Source organism: Atheta coriaria, unplaced genomic scaffold (assembly GCF_025399875.1).
Source record: "Atheta coriaria isolate IRGN ID8LTWV9N9 unplaced genomic scaffold, Caltech_Dcor_3.1 hic_scaffold_7_pilon, whole genome shotgun sequence".
Classification (NCBI taxonomy): Eukaryota; Metazoa; Arthropoda; class Insecta; order Coleoptera; family Staphylinidae; genus Dalotia; species Dalotia coriaria.
The window spans coordinates 7145532-7158045 of NW_027045449.1; the positions used below are offsets into that span (position 1 = coordinate 7145532).

The window sequence follows — 12514 nt, forward strand, 5'->3', positions numbered from 1 at the left end:
TCTGTTATTTTTGTATTTTTGTACACTTATTTTTAGATTGTATAAAAATAAATTTATTTTCTAAATATTAAACTTCCCACTTGGATATTTAGCGACCTCTGATGTGTTTTCATGATTTTTAAATGTTGACGCATGATGGACGCATGTGGTGAAACCAGTGGGTGAAACCAACGTCAACATTTGCAGAATTTAATCAAAATAAAACGAATTAACATAAGTGTGATTGATTGGTTTATGTTTATAACGAGTATATTCGCAACTTACAACAATGGGGAAAAAGAAAAATGGTAATCATTTTAGTTTAGACTACTTTTTTGATTGAATTATCTCTGAAGTTCTAATCTAACCTAACTTTATTGTAGAATTTGATCATTTAACATTTGAAGAAAAAAAGGTAATTTCTATTGCCGAAGTAATTCAGCATTTGATTAAGGCGCAGGATACGAAACAAAATGTGAATTTAAATCAATTGAAAGCTAAAATATCATCTAAATATGGCATGCATTCACAGCCAACATTGGTTGAAATTATTGCAGCTGTTCCCCAAGAGCACAAAAAGACATTAGTTCCAAAACTATTAGCTAAACCTATAAGAACTGCAAGTGGAGTAAGTTATTTTTTTAATATTTTGCCACTTCTGACATTATTTGTTGAAGATTGCTGTTGTTGCTGTAATGTGCAAACCACACAGATGTCCACACATCAATTTCACTGGAAATATTTGTGTGTATTGTCCAGGGGGACCTGATTCAGATTTTGAATATTCCACACAAAGTTACACAGGATTTGAACCAACATCAATGAGAGCAATTAGAGCTAGGTATGATCCATACATTCAAACAAGGCATAGAGTTGACCAGGTACTATCTCATTTAAAGTAATTTATTCTATATATATCATTAAATATATTTTAGTTGAAACAATTAGGACATAATGTAGACAAAGTAGAATTCATTATAATGGGAGGCACATTTATGAGCCTATCAGATGAATATAGAGACTATTTTATTAGAAACTTACATGATGCACTTTCTGGACACAAGAGTAACTCTGTAGCTGAGGCTGTAAGATATTCCGAACGTTCAAATAGTAAAGTAATTGGTATTACTATTGAAACACGACCGGATTATTGTGTGCAAAGTCATATCACTGATATGTTGAACTATGGTTGCACCAGGCTAGAAATTGGTGTGCAATCAGTGTATGAAGATGTTGCATTGGATACAAATAGGGGACACACTGTGCAGGCAGTATGTGAGACATTTTGTATGGTTAAGGACGCCGGATTTAAAGTCGTTGTGCATATGATGCCTAACTTACCGAACGTTGATTTGGAGCGTGATTACGAGCAATTTGTGGTAGGTCCATATTTATAATATGATTTGCTAGGTATAATTAATATTTATGTCTTAGCAATTTTTTGAAGATCCTAGATTTAGAGCTGATGGTCTTAAGCTTTATCCTACTTTGGTTATTCGTGGTACGGGTCTTTACGAATTGTGGAAGACTGGTAGATATAAAAGTTATCCACCTTCAGTGTTGATTGATTTGGTTGCTAAGATTTTGGCATTGATTCCACCATGGACTAGGGTTTATCGTGTGCAAAGGGATATTCCAATGCCCTTAGTGAGGTAATATTTTCATTCAAACATATAATTTATAATATTACTAAATTTCTAATAACTTATTGGTAACATTAGCTCGGGAGTTGAACACGGTAATCTCAGAGAATTAGCCTTGGCTCGCATGAAAGATCTGGGTCTGAAATGTCGTGATATTCGTACACGTGAAGTTGGAATATCAGAAATCCACGAAAAAGTGCGCCCAGATCAAGTGGAATTAGTACGTCGTGACTACGCAGCCAACGGTGGAAATGAAACATTCTTAAGTTACGAAGACCCCGAACAAGATATCCTCATTGGACTCTTGCGTCTGCGCAAATGTACAGATAAGTACACTTTTCGGCAGGAGTTAATGGGGAGCGTTTCAATAATTCGAGAATTGCACGTATACGGTAGTGTTGTGCCCGTTAGTGAACGCAGTGCTGATAAATTCCAACATCAAGGATACGGCGTGATGTTAGTTGAACATGCGGAGTTGATCGCTAAAAATGAACATCAGTCGAAGAAAATAGCGATTATCAGTGGTGTTGGTACAAGAAATTACTATAGGAAGTTAGGGTATGAGTTAGAAGGTCCTTACATGATAAAGTCCTTGCTTGACGGCGAATTTAAAACTGCACATGAATGTAATGAAGAGCGCAGCAGACCGAAAGAACGAGTATCTTATCAAATACAACCAATTGGTTCTGTGATTGATGTAAATGATGTTGAGGGTCAAAAAGATGTTACAAAGATTCTAAGTGATGCAGAATTTTTTGATCAGTATAGGAAGGAGTACATCAGAAGTTTGGGAAACCGTGGTGTGATTACAGATGAAGAAGAGGCTGAAATGTGGAATCAGGAGGAACAATTTTCAACCAATCTAAATGGAAGTACTGAATATTTTCCAGAGTATGTCCCACCTTGGGAGAGATCGTCTTCGGATGATATTGAACTAAATTTATCTTCTTTAAATGTCAAATAAACTGTACATTTAATAATGACATTGACAAGGATTGAAGTCAATTAAAAATTTTAAGTGTTTCTAATTTTTTTTAAATCTTATCTCAAATTTCTGTGTATTTTTTTATTCTAAGTTCTTTATATGTATCTTACGCAAAGTTTTCTCGCGGTGAATTTCGCCAATTGTAGATATATAAACGATTGGAGAAATTTCCTCAGTGAATATGTCGAATTCGTGGTAAATGAGGTCTTCATAATGTCAAAATCAAAGGTAAACACTAATCATGTGAGTATCGGATAGAAAACCTAATATTACTTTCAGGGAGACGAAAATCTAAGCTATAGCGAATTTCTGGAAGAGAGCAAGAAATACTTCTATCAGAACTTCTTCTTGAACAGTAATAAGCATACTGTTGGCATCGCAGATTTTGAATTGATTTGTAAACTAGGCTCTGGGGCATTTGGCAATGTTGTCCTGTCACGGTACACCCCCAAAAACACATACCACGCGATTAAAATCTTAAAGAAGGCGCATATTATTAAATCTAAGCAGTTGGAACATACGAAAAACGAAAAGAGAATTTTGCTCATCTGCAAACATCCGAATCTTATGAAAATGGACTACTTTGCCATAGATAAGGCAAACTTGTATTTTATTTTACCATTTTTAAACGGGGGCGATTTATATGTAACTTTCAACCGGTAACAAAATCAAAAATCTGACACGAAATCAATTTATTCAATATTTATTTGATATCATTGCAGAATGAGAAGATTTGAAGAAAAGGTCACCAAATTTTTTGCCGCTCAAGTATTTTTAGGATTAGAATATTTGCATTATTTGAATATTGTGTACAGGGATTTAAAACCAGAAAATATTATGTTAGATAACACTGGATATGCAAAGATAACCGATTTTGGATTTTGCAAGGTAGCAATCTAATCGATAAATATCCTCACTTTATTAATTTTTAAATGTATTCAAGGTATTGAGTAAAGGTCGAACGTACACAATTTGCGGCACACCTGAATACATCGCCCCAGAGTTGGTAATAATGAAGGGTTACTCTCACACGGCAGATTGGTGGTCGTTTGGTATTCTACTCTTTGAACTGACCGCGGGCGTTGTTCCATTTAAAGATAACGGTGATCATGTTCGGTTATACAATTCCATCGTTCTCGGCAAATTTAAAATGCCGTCGACATTTAGCAAAGAACTGAAGGATTTGATTAATAGGCTTTTGCAAGTGGATACAACCAAACGGTAATGACACAAAGTAGTAATCATCATGCTAAAAGGTACAACTAAATACGTCCACGGAATCATTCAGCGAACTTCATGTCATTTTTGGATTTAGATTTTAATTGACATCGTGCAGTGTTAATGTACTCACAGTTGAGAGTGTTGCTTAGTCGAATTATGTGCCAAGAAACTAAAACAGTATCACTACACGATGTAAATTAAAATGTAAATCCAAAAATAAATACTTTTCTTTTCTAAAGAATCGGTTGCTTGCGACGAGGCTCGGCGGATATAAAAGAACATGACTGGTTCGCGGATGTGCCCTGGGTCCACATTTTTAACAAAAAGGTTGTACCTCCTGTCAAGCCAGTCGTCAAAGATCCGAACGAAAAAGAGGCCGAAAATATGAAACTATCAGCCGAACCGGAGACAGATCGCTTTGAAAAAGAATTTCAAGACTTTTAATTAAACATATGTGCTTGTTGAGATTTTGTTCTTGTGTTTAATTTAATTTTCTATCATTACATACAAATTTTAAAATGATCAATGCATAAAAATACAGATTAATGCATACATTTGCGCAAATTGGATTAATTATAACTAGACTTATAAAACGAAAAGCACTTACAACTAAAGTTATGTTAAGTAACTTACACAAACCAGATAGGAATCAAATAGTGAATGCTTCTAAGGATTTGGTTGTGGAGGATAGTTATAGCCCCCATATTGCCCTTGCGGCGGGGGTGGGCCTTGAGGTCCAGGCGGCCGAGAATATTGATATCCCTGCGGTTGGGCGCCATATTGTGGCTGTGGGGGATATCCTTGCTGGGGTGGATAGCCGTAGTTAGCTCCCGGAGGCGGTCCTTGCGGTGGATACCCTTGATTGGGCGGTGGAGTATAACCAGATGCAGGATTCGATGGTTGAGAGTTTGGAGGATAAGGTGGTTGGTACGGTTGGGGATTGCTGGGTGCTTCAGATTTTACAGCTGGACTCTGAGTATTGCTCGGCGGTGCTGAGAATGGGGGACTTTGGGCATTAGTTGGAGCATATGTTGCTGGATTTGGGCTAGGCTGAGTGGAATAAGCGGACGTGTTTTGCGGTTGGCTTACCGGCGGCGGCGGATAACCCTGCTGCGGCGGATAGGGTTGCTGCGGAGGGTAATTTTGCGGTGGAGTTGCGCTCGGATAAGGGGCTGATGTTGGGGGCTGATTATAATTTGCTGGTGGCGTCGGCGGGGGTCCAGCGGCAGGAGGATAGGGACCAGGTGGACCAGGCGGCGCACCGGACGGTGGGGGAGTTCCGTACCCCTGTTGGGGATAACTGTTGTGGGCTGTTGTGGAAGCAGGAGGTCCATAGGAACCCTGTGAACTAGGAGGATATCCAGGTGCTTGTTGATTAGGAGGAGGATATTGACCTTGTGGAGGATATTGACCCTGAGGAGGGTAATGCCCTGGATACTGACCCTGTGGATATGGTCTCTGTTGGTATGTTTGGGGTGGTGCTCCAGGTCTTTGAGAAACTGGTGGTCTATAGCCAGGTTGTTGCTGATGATTGTAGTTGTTCATGTTTTGCTGGTCAGGTTGTCCAGGTTGGCCAGGAGGTTGGCCATGTGGGGGAGGTGTCCCTTGAGGTGGCTGAAGCAACTTTTAAAGACACTTAAAACTCAAAACAATCATTGGACCTTGTACACTTACAGGTAGCAAAGAATGCATATTTTGAGAACTATCTGCAAGACTGGCTAGGTACATTAAATTTCTGTGAAGCACTTGTTGATATTGCAGTGACTCCTGAGCTTTGCCTTTGCTTTGATATTCCTGGATTGTTTGTATGAGATGGCCATTTTCATCAAGCATCTTTTGTATCTGCTGATGAGTTGGTGGCGGTCTTTGGCCGCGTTGCGCGAACGTTAAAGACATATTAGCTTTGTTGATTAACTGTAGTTCACTTTTGAATACTCTAAATTCGTTGATTTGATTTAAGCCGGTCTGTTTATGCCCAAACCACAAGAAAATGCCGCTAAAATTTGAGGTTCAGCGGCAGATGCTTCTTGACCATTGACGCCAACCTGTCAATGTCAGACTGAAACCGAATGGAAAGCTACTGCGTCTTCAGATGACAACAGAAATGTTTCAATTTGATTTCAATTTAAATATTAAAGTAATAGTACTTATAATAAATCTATTCAATCTATTTTCTAACGATAGTTTAATATGTGATTTATAATTACTTTGTAGCTAATCTTAGAAAAGGCAGCCAATACTGTCGTAATATTTAAAATCACTTTTAATACCGGCGACTTGAAATTTATGGAAGCTACCAAGCTACCAATGGAATCTACAATGCTTTCAAAACTTAAAAATATTTAAGATCCTAGTAGATATGTGTTAGATGCAGAATTAAAACATATGTTACTTCTGCAAAACTACGAAAAATTCTTTCATTTAAATTGAGTACGTGTGTACTGATCTAGATCATGTATATCTAAAATAAAACAAACTAACCTCTAAATTCAACACGTCTTTTACGATTGGGTTTGTGACGTTAAGAGGTGTTTACTCAACATTGAAAATGCCTATTACAAACGAAAAACCATTGGAAATAAAATTTGTAAGTCTTTGTTAATAAACAAAAATGTTTATTTAAATGTTAATTACACTTTTTAGACTGATGAAGATCTTCCATATGAAGAAGAAATTCTACGAAATCCATATTCTGTAAAGCATTGGCTCAGATACATAGAGCACAAGAAGAAAGCTCCAAAAGAAGCAATAAATCTAATCTATGAACGCGCACTAAAAGAACTACCAGGTTCTTACAAATTATGGTACAATTATTTAAAACTTAGAAGAAAACAAGTAAAAAATAAATGCATAATAGATCCAGGCTTTGAGCTGGTTAACAATGCATTTGAAAGAGCCTTGGTGTTTATGCACAAAATGCCTAGGATATGGATGGACTACTGCACTTTCCTAACAGACCAGTGCAGAATTACAAGAACTAGAAAAGTGTTTGATAGAGCACTTAGAGCTCTTCCAATAACACAACATCATAGAATATGGCCTTTATATTTAGCATTTGTACAGAAGCATGACATACATGAAACTGCTCAAAGGGTATTCAGAAGATATTTGAAACTAATGCCTGAAAATGCTGAACAATATGTTGATTATCTATCCAAAGCAGACAAACTAGATGAGGCAGCTCAAGTTCTAGCTAAGATAGTCAATGATGATAGATTTGCTTCCCAACAAGGCAAGTCAAATCATCAGCTTTGGAATGAGCTGTGTGAGTTGATATCAAAGAATCCTAAAAAAGTTTCATCTCTTAATGTTGATGCAATCATTAGAGGTGGTCTTAGAAGATACACAGACCAATTGGGGCATCTTTGGAACTCTCTGGCTGATTATTACGTGCGAAGCGGCTTATTTGAACGTGCTCGCGACATTTACGAGGAAGCCATTCAAACTGTTACAACCGTACGTGACTTTACCCAAGTTTTTGATGCGTATGCTCAATTTGAAGAAATATCTCTGAAGAAACGCATGGAAGAAATCGGCAAGAAACCTTCACAAAGTGAAGAAGATGAGGTAGAAATGGAATTGCGACTTTCACGTTTTGAAAATTTAATGGACAGACGTCTATTACTCCTTAATTCAGTCTTATTGAGACAGAACCCACACAATGTTCAAGAATGGCATAACAGAGTCAAGTTGTATGAAGGTAATCCACATGAAATCATCAATACATACACTGAAGCTGTACAGACAGTTGAACCTAAACTAGCTGTAGGTAAACTACACACTCTGTGGGTGGAGTTTGCCAAGTTCTATGAAACCAATGGACAGATAGATGATGCGCGACTTATTTTTGAGAAAGGCACGCAAGTGGAATATCTTAAAGTTGAAGATTTAGCTTCAGTTTGGTGCGAATGGACCGAGATGGAAGTGCGACATGAGAATTATGAGGCTGCGTTGAAGTTGATGTATCGCGCGACAGTAATACCATCGAGAAAAGTCAATTATCATGATGACAAGGAAACAGTTCAAGCTCGATTATACAAAAGTTTAAAGGTTTGGTCATTGTACGCTGATTTAGAAGAAAGCTTCGGCACTTTTAAGACGTGCAAAGCTGTTTATGACCGAATCTTAGATTTGAAAATTGCTACACCTCAAATTATTATTAACTACGGATTATTTTTGGAGGAGAATAACTATTTTGAAGAAGCATTTAGAGCATATGAGAAAGGTATTTCATTGTTCCGCTGGCCAAATGTTTATGACATCTGGAATACTTATTTGAAAAAGTTTTTGGGTAGATATGGAGGGTCAAAATTAGAAAGGGCGAGGGATTTATTTGAGCAATGTTTGGAACATTGTCCTGAAAACTTTGCCAAACCATTGTATTTGCTGTATGCTAAGTTAGAAGAACAACATGGAATGGCTAGACATGCTATGTCTGTGTATGAACGCGCTACAAGTGCCGTAATGCCATCAGAAATGTTTGAGGTGTTTAATATTTATATTAAACGCGCAGCGGAGATTTACGGCGTGCCGAAAACAAGACAAATTTACGAAAAAGCCATTGAAGTTCTACCTGAAGATAGAACGCGTGAAATGTGTCTTCGTTTCGCCGAAATGGAAACAAAACTTGGGGAGATTGATAGAGCCAGAGCGATCTACGCGCATTGTTCACAAATGTGTGACCCGCGCGTCACGGCCGAATTCTGGCAGGTATGGAAAGAGTTTGAAGTGCGCCATGGTAACGAGGACACAATGCGTGAAATGTTGCGAATTAAGCGCAGCGTACAGGCGATGTACAACACGCAAGTGAATATGATGTCGGCGCAGATGCTGAACTCTGCTGGATCTATTGCTGGTACTGTGGCTGATTTAGCTCCAGGCGCAAAGGATGATATGAGAATGTTAGAAGCGAAGGCCGTTGAAATGACTGGTACTACTTCATTGACCAAAGGTGGAAATATTATGTTTGTTCGTGGGGAAACTCAAGGGGATAATAGAGGCGAACGAGTTACTAATCCAGATGAAATTAATATTGACGACGATGATGATGATGAAGGCGATGAAGATGAGAATGGAGAAAATGGGGACGCAGATCGTGATATTCCTGTCACCAAACAGGATATTCCCAACGAAGTTTTCGGTAGTTTGAAAGTAAGTACGAATAAGGGTAGTGATGACGACGATTTATAAAAATAAATTTTAAATAAACATTTTTTTTCTGTAAAAGTGTTGAAATTTGTAAGTGAATCTCAATAATTTCACTGCTGGCTTTTGTACACTATTATTTTTAATGAAGATTATCATCTAGATGACATATCGTGGTGCAGTGATAAAATGCAAAGAGTTCGATACTTGTTGGCTCAGATTAGTTGTACACGCAATAAGAGATCCGTCGTCTTTATGAATACCTCCGAACATGATAAGTTCTGATTTACCACTCACAAACGTGTATAACATGGTCTCTTCCGGTCCGTCTCGTTCTAGATCTGGGTCTTTTATAGGCATCCATGTAACATATGGTTCTGAATCAAGTGCGTGTGCGACATCCAACACATACATACCCAAAACGTTCTTTTTGGGTTTGGAAAATTCCTTTGCTTTATGCTTTGCGGCAATGCACAGCTTCGCTTTCAGTTTTTCTTCACTTAGTTTCATTTTCTCTTGCCTTAGGAGCCTTCGTGCGTTCATTTTTTGATCCACATCTACATTGGGATCGTTGAACGCGGCCAAACCCATTCGTTCGTTGGGTTCTGGAGCTCCGCTTGGTCCTGGCTTATTTGGATCTGACAATAGCATTTGCCGCTCTGCTTCATCGCCAGCATTGTTACGTTTTACACCCTTTAAAGTCCCGCGCCTTCCATTTACGTTCTCATCGTGGTCAACGACGCGATCGGCCATATCAATACGACCGGGTCTTCTTTGTAGAAGTTCGCCTCGGTTGTCTCCACGAGGATCAACCGGTGGAGTCCACACTCCGCGAGAGATGAACATGAATGGCGATTGAGGGTTTTGTCTACTCTTACTAAGAACTATTAGTTTGTCTTCGATTTTACAAACTGGGTTACACCAGAGGTTTGGTGGGGCGTGATGTGAATTACGTACTTCTACTTTGATCCACTTCCAATGATTTCCCTTCATGTTGAGGATCCAAATATCAGAAAAGAAAATTTGCGGCCCGCCGGAACCGCCCATGATAAGAACATTCTCATCGTCCAGGACGGTTTGTGATTGGCCATAACGCTCTTGCGGTTTTAAATGGCCTATGGATTAAAAATTTGATAATTATTGTTCATTAGTAGGCAGTGTTTATAGAACATACCAAAGGTTTCTTGTTTATACCAATTCCAAGTCTCTAAATTTAGCTTCCAAATGTCATTGGTTTTTGTGGAATGAACCACATTGCTGGCGCGCTGCAGTCCTCCAAATATAACCATCCAATTGCCATGGATTGAAACAGAGTGTCCTGCAGTGGGTGGAGGAGTCACTGCTGTGTTGATGCAAGTCCATCTATTGGCTTTGATGTCATATGTATGCAGCTCATTGAACAAATGCCAGCTTTGATGCAGAGGATAAGATGGTGGATAGGTCCAGCCACCAAACAAAACTAAAATTTAATCAACACTAATTTAAAAGTACAATATATTATAAAAATGCTCACCTAAAGAATCCTTGTAACACACCATAGTGCTGCATGCCTTTGGGGAAGGATAAGTTCCCATTGTTAGTGGTCTCACCCAAAGCCTCTTAGACAAATCCAATCTCCACAAATCATTGAAAGTAGTCATTGAACATGTGCATCCACCAAAGACATACATAGAGTTATCATGTACTGCTGCAGAATGTGAATATCTCTTTGTGATTGTTGGTGCCATTGCAGCTGGAGTAATTGTCTTCCATACAATATCAAAATCATTGATAGCTTTGTTAAGATTTCTCCGTTTTATTTTTATCACATCTGTGTGAAAGAAGAACAAACAATGACTGGCTATTTCAGTAGACATCAACAAAATTTATTTGTAAACTGCACTTACTTCGAACGCATCTTCGCCAACGTTTTGAGACTAGCATACAATCGTGAATGTCTTTGTAAGGTGGTAAGAATCCCAAGACGAATTCCAGCACTTCATCAGGCAGGTCTTCGATGGAGAGCAGCTCCTTGCTAGGGGCAGACGTGGTGGCTGCCGACTCGATCATTTTCGAATGAACGTAAACACTGTTGGTTTCACTCGAATTTATTCCAAGAAAGTGCACATTTCATGTCTGCGGATTTAATATCCCGGTTATTTTTGCAAATTCCTGATTGTTTTGCTTGTTTTCGTGCAGAAAACACGTTCTGTTTATACTGCCTGGATGCCAGTGGTGAGGGCAAACGCAACGAGAATGTGGTGAATATTTTCATTCATGTTCATTCAAATCGTTCCATCATTAAATTCGAGCTACCTACTGACACATGCAAGGTTAGTATTTTGGGTTGCCTACCATAACTTATCAGATAATAAAATCACGGATAAAATACTGCTTTTCATTGCTTTTTAAATAAATATCACATAATTAAGAAATAAATAATTTAAATTTAGTTAGTTACAATTTTTTTTATATCTAATTTATAGACATTTATTAAATTTATACTGATTATATAGTTGCATACTCAACGAACATGAACTCATGTAAGTGAATCAGATCAATTGTCAAAATGACGTTTAACACCGCGAGTTTTGAATTATGTTAAACATGAGTTAAACATTCACGTGCAACAATTAACGATGTGTTTACGATCCGTGCATCGCAGAAATTAGGTAAACACAAATTACATTCGCGAAACGGTTGTAAAATTTACACGAAATCGAACATTCGAAAAACATCTAACCTCAAACAAATTAAACAAAATATAGTAAATCTAATTCCGCGTGAAACAAATGAACAATGTCTCTGTTAGTGCATTTAAATCCAGTTCTTGAACAGCTCAAGCATTTAAAGCAAGTGTTACCACATAGTGTAAGCTTATCTACCACACAAAAGGTACACAAACATTTATTACTAAAGCAGACAGACTTATTTATGACAACAGAGATTACTCACTTCTCTAAGTTTGTGATAAACTTTTGTTTGTTATATTTAAAAGTATTAAAATATGTATTACGTTTTGTTTGTAGGTGGTTGTTGTATCAGTTACAGCTAGTGTTGCTCTGCTAGGTGTGCTTGCAAGATACATGAGACGTAAAAAGCAAACTGTTGATCCTAAAACATTCAGGAGGCCTTTGGCAAAACGGTCGAGAGCATCTGGTGTTAGAAGTCCAAATGCAGGTTTGTTTTCATCATGGCTTTATGAGTTTACTAATTGTATTTAGTTTGCATTCGTAGTCTGCCAAGTAATTTATTACTGGTTACATAATTTATATACATTGCCTTCAAGGTTCTATATTTCAACTAGATTAAACCTTTCTAGAACTTTTTAATCATCTTAGGCAAATTTATTATTATTTAAATGTATTTATTTACAAGAAGCAAAGAATTTATCTTACTTCAAATTTTCATAATTCCAAAATTATAATTTTTAAATTTGTTGGTTTTAAATTATGTTAATTAGTATATTAGTATTAATTAGTGTTCAGTACTTTATTCAGATTATAACTATGTTGAAATCAATAATAATTTAAAATATAACGTATGAGGGGTGGGTTGCTGC

At 37.6% G+C, this 12514-nt stretch overlaps 6 protein-coding genes across 8 annotated transcripts in view; 4 read left to right on the plus strand and 2 right to left on the minus strand.

Moving 5' to 3' along the window:
• Window positions 1-110: 110 nt before the first annotated feature.
• Elp3 (elongator complex protein 3) lies at window positions 111-2645 on the plus strand. The gene is made up of 6 exons (XM_065306768.1): window positions 111-287; window positions 363-607; window positions 657-860; window positions 915-1358; window positions 1414-1631; window positions 1701-2645. Exons 1-6 carry the CDS (start codon window positions 269-271, stop codon window positions 2584-2586), a joined length of 2016 nt encoding a protein of 671 aa, XP_065162840.1. The 5' UTR covers window positions 111-268; the 3' UTR covers window positions 2587-2645.
• A 54-nt stretch (window positions 2646-2699) lies between these two features.
• LOC135795185 (cAMP-dependent protein kinase catalytic subunit 1-like) lies at window positions 2700-4293 on the plus strand. The gene is made up of 5 exons (XM_065306774.1): window positions 2700-2835; window positions 2887-3266; window positions 3330-3495; window positions 3551-3828; window positions 4068-4293. The coding sequence occupies exons 1-5, from the start codon at window positions 2707-2709 to the stop codon at window positions 4270-4272; spliced, it is 1158 nt and encodes a 385-aa protein (XP_065162846.1). The 5' UTR covers window positions 2700-2706; the 3' UTR covers window positions 4273-4293.
• Window positions 4294-4295: 2 nt separating this feature from the next.
• Window positions 4296-5892, minus strand: LOC135795184 (proline-rich protein HaeIII subfamily 1-like). Of its 2 annotated transcripts, none has more exons than XM_065306773.1 (2): window positions 5503-5892; window positions 4296-5442 (listed from the first exon to the last, which is right to left on the minus strand). In XM_065306773.1, the coding sequence occupies exons 1-2, from the start codon at window positions 5722-5724 to the stop codon at window positions 4495-4497; spliced, it is 1170 nt and encodes a 389-aa protein (XP_065162845.1). In that variant the 5' UTR covers window positions 5725-5892; the 3' UTR covers window positions 4296-4494. The 2 variants fall into 2 exon arrangements, with proteins under 2 accessions (XP_065162845.1, XP_065162843.1); XM_065306771.1 differs by having other exon boundaries at window positions 4296-5451; window positions 5503-5891.
• Window positions 5893-6257: 365 nt separating this feature from the next.
• On the plus strand, window positions 6258-9054 carry fand (Pre-mRNA-splicing factor SYF1 fand). Its single transcript, XM_065307475.1, has 2 exons — window positions 6258-6415; window positions 6472-9054. The coding sequence occupies exons 1-2, from the start codon at window positions 6377-6379 to the stop codon at window positions 9016-9018; spliced, it is 2586 nt and encodes an 861-aa protein (XP_065163547.1). The 5' UTR covers window positions 6258-6376; the 3' UTR covers window positions 9019-9054.
• On the minus strand, window positions 8997-11281 carry Fbxo42 (F-box protein 42). The gene is made up of 4 exons (XM_065307476.1): window positions 10860-11281; window positions 10487-10783; window positions 10148-10432; window positions 8997-10088 (listed from the first exon to the last, which is right to left on the minus strand). Exons 1-4 carry the CDS (start codon window positions 11020-11022, stop codon window positions 9133-9135), a joined length of 1701 nt encoding a protein of 566 aa, XP_065163548.1. The 5' UTR covers window positions 11023-11281; the 3' UTR covers window positions 8997-9132.
• A 211-nt stretch (window positions 11282-11492) lies between these two features.
• Window positions 11493-12514, plus strand: part of Miga (mitoguardin) — a 28029-nt gene continuing 27007 nt past the window's right edge. For both annotated transcript variants that reach the window (XM_065307433.1, XM_065307434.1), the window contains exons 1-2: window positions 11493-11847; window positions 11982-12132. In XM_065307433.1, the coding sequence (XP_065163505.1) occupies window positions 11752-11847; window positions 11982-12132 (247 nt within the window). In that variant the 5' untranslated portion in view covers window positions 11493-11751. The remainder of the gene's footprint in view (window positions 11848-11981; window positions 12133-12514) is intronic.

What these genes read in the sequence shown, in the direction of transcription:
- Fbxo42 (XM_065307476.1), bottom strand. Translation starts at nt 11,022, where the DNA reads ATGATCGAGTCGGCAGCCACCACGTCTGCCCCTAGCAAGGAGCTGCTC. An exon ending in TTGGCGAAGATGCGTTCGAA is followed by an intron (nt 10,784 to 10,859) that starts GTAAGTGCAGTT and finishes TCTTTCACACAG; the next exon opens with ATGTGATAAAAATAAAACGG. An exon ending in GTGTTACAAGGATTCTTTAG is followed by an intron (nt 10,433 to 10,486) that starts GTGAGCATTTTT and finishes ATTAAATTTTAG; the next exon opens with TTTTGTTTGGTGGCTGGACC.
- LOC135795185 (XM_065306774.1), top strand. Translation starts at nt 2,707, where the DNA reads ATGTATCTTACGCAAAGTTTTCTCGCGGTGAATTTCGCCAATTGTAGA. An exon ending in TCATAATGTCAAAATCAAAG is followed by an intron (nt 2,836 to 2,886) that starts GTAAACACTAAT and finishes TATTACTTTCAG; the next exon opens with GGAGACGAAAATCTAAGCTA. An exon ending in CCGATTTTGGATTTTGCAAG is followed by an intron (nt 3,496 to 3,550) that starts GTAGCAATCTAA and finishes AATGTATTCAAG; the next exon opens with GTATTGAGTAAAGGTCGAAC.
- LOC135795184 (XM_065306771.1), bottom strand. Translation starts at nt 5,724, where the DNA reads ATGTCTTTAACGTTCGCGCAACGCGGCCAAAGACCGCCACCAACTCAT. An exon ending in ATATGCATTCTTTGCTACCT is followed by an intron (nt 5,452 to 5,502) that starts GTAAGTGTACAA and finishes TGTCTTTAAAAG; the next exon opens with TTGCTTCAGCCACCTCAAGG.
- fand (XM_065307475.1), top strand. Translation starts at nt 6,377, where the DNA reads ATGCCTATTACAAACGAAAAACCATTGGAAATAAAATTT. An exon ending in AACCATTGGAAATAAAATTT is followed by an intron (nt 6,416 to 6,471) that starts GTAAGTCTTTGT and finishes TACACTTTTTAG; the next exon opens with ACTGATGAAGATCTTCCATA.
- Elp3 (XM_065306768.1), top strand. An exon ending in CAAGGCATAGAGTTGACCAG is followed by an intron (nt 861 to 914) that starts GTACTATCTCAT and finishes AATATATTTTAG; the next exon opens with TTGAAACAATTAGGACATAA. An exon ending in ATTCCAATGCCCTTAGTGAG is followed by an intron (nt 1,632 to 1,700) that starts GTAATATTTTCA and finishes TGGTAACATTAG; the next exon opens with CTCGGGAGTTGAACACGGTA.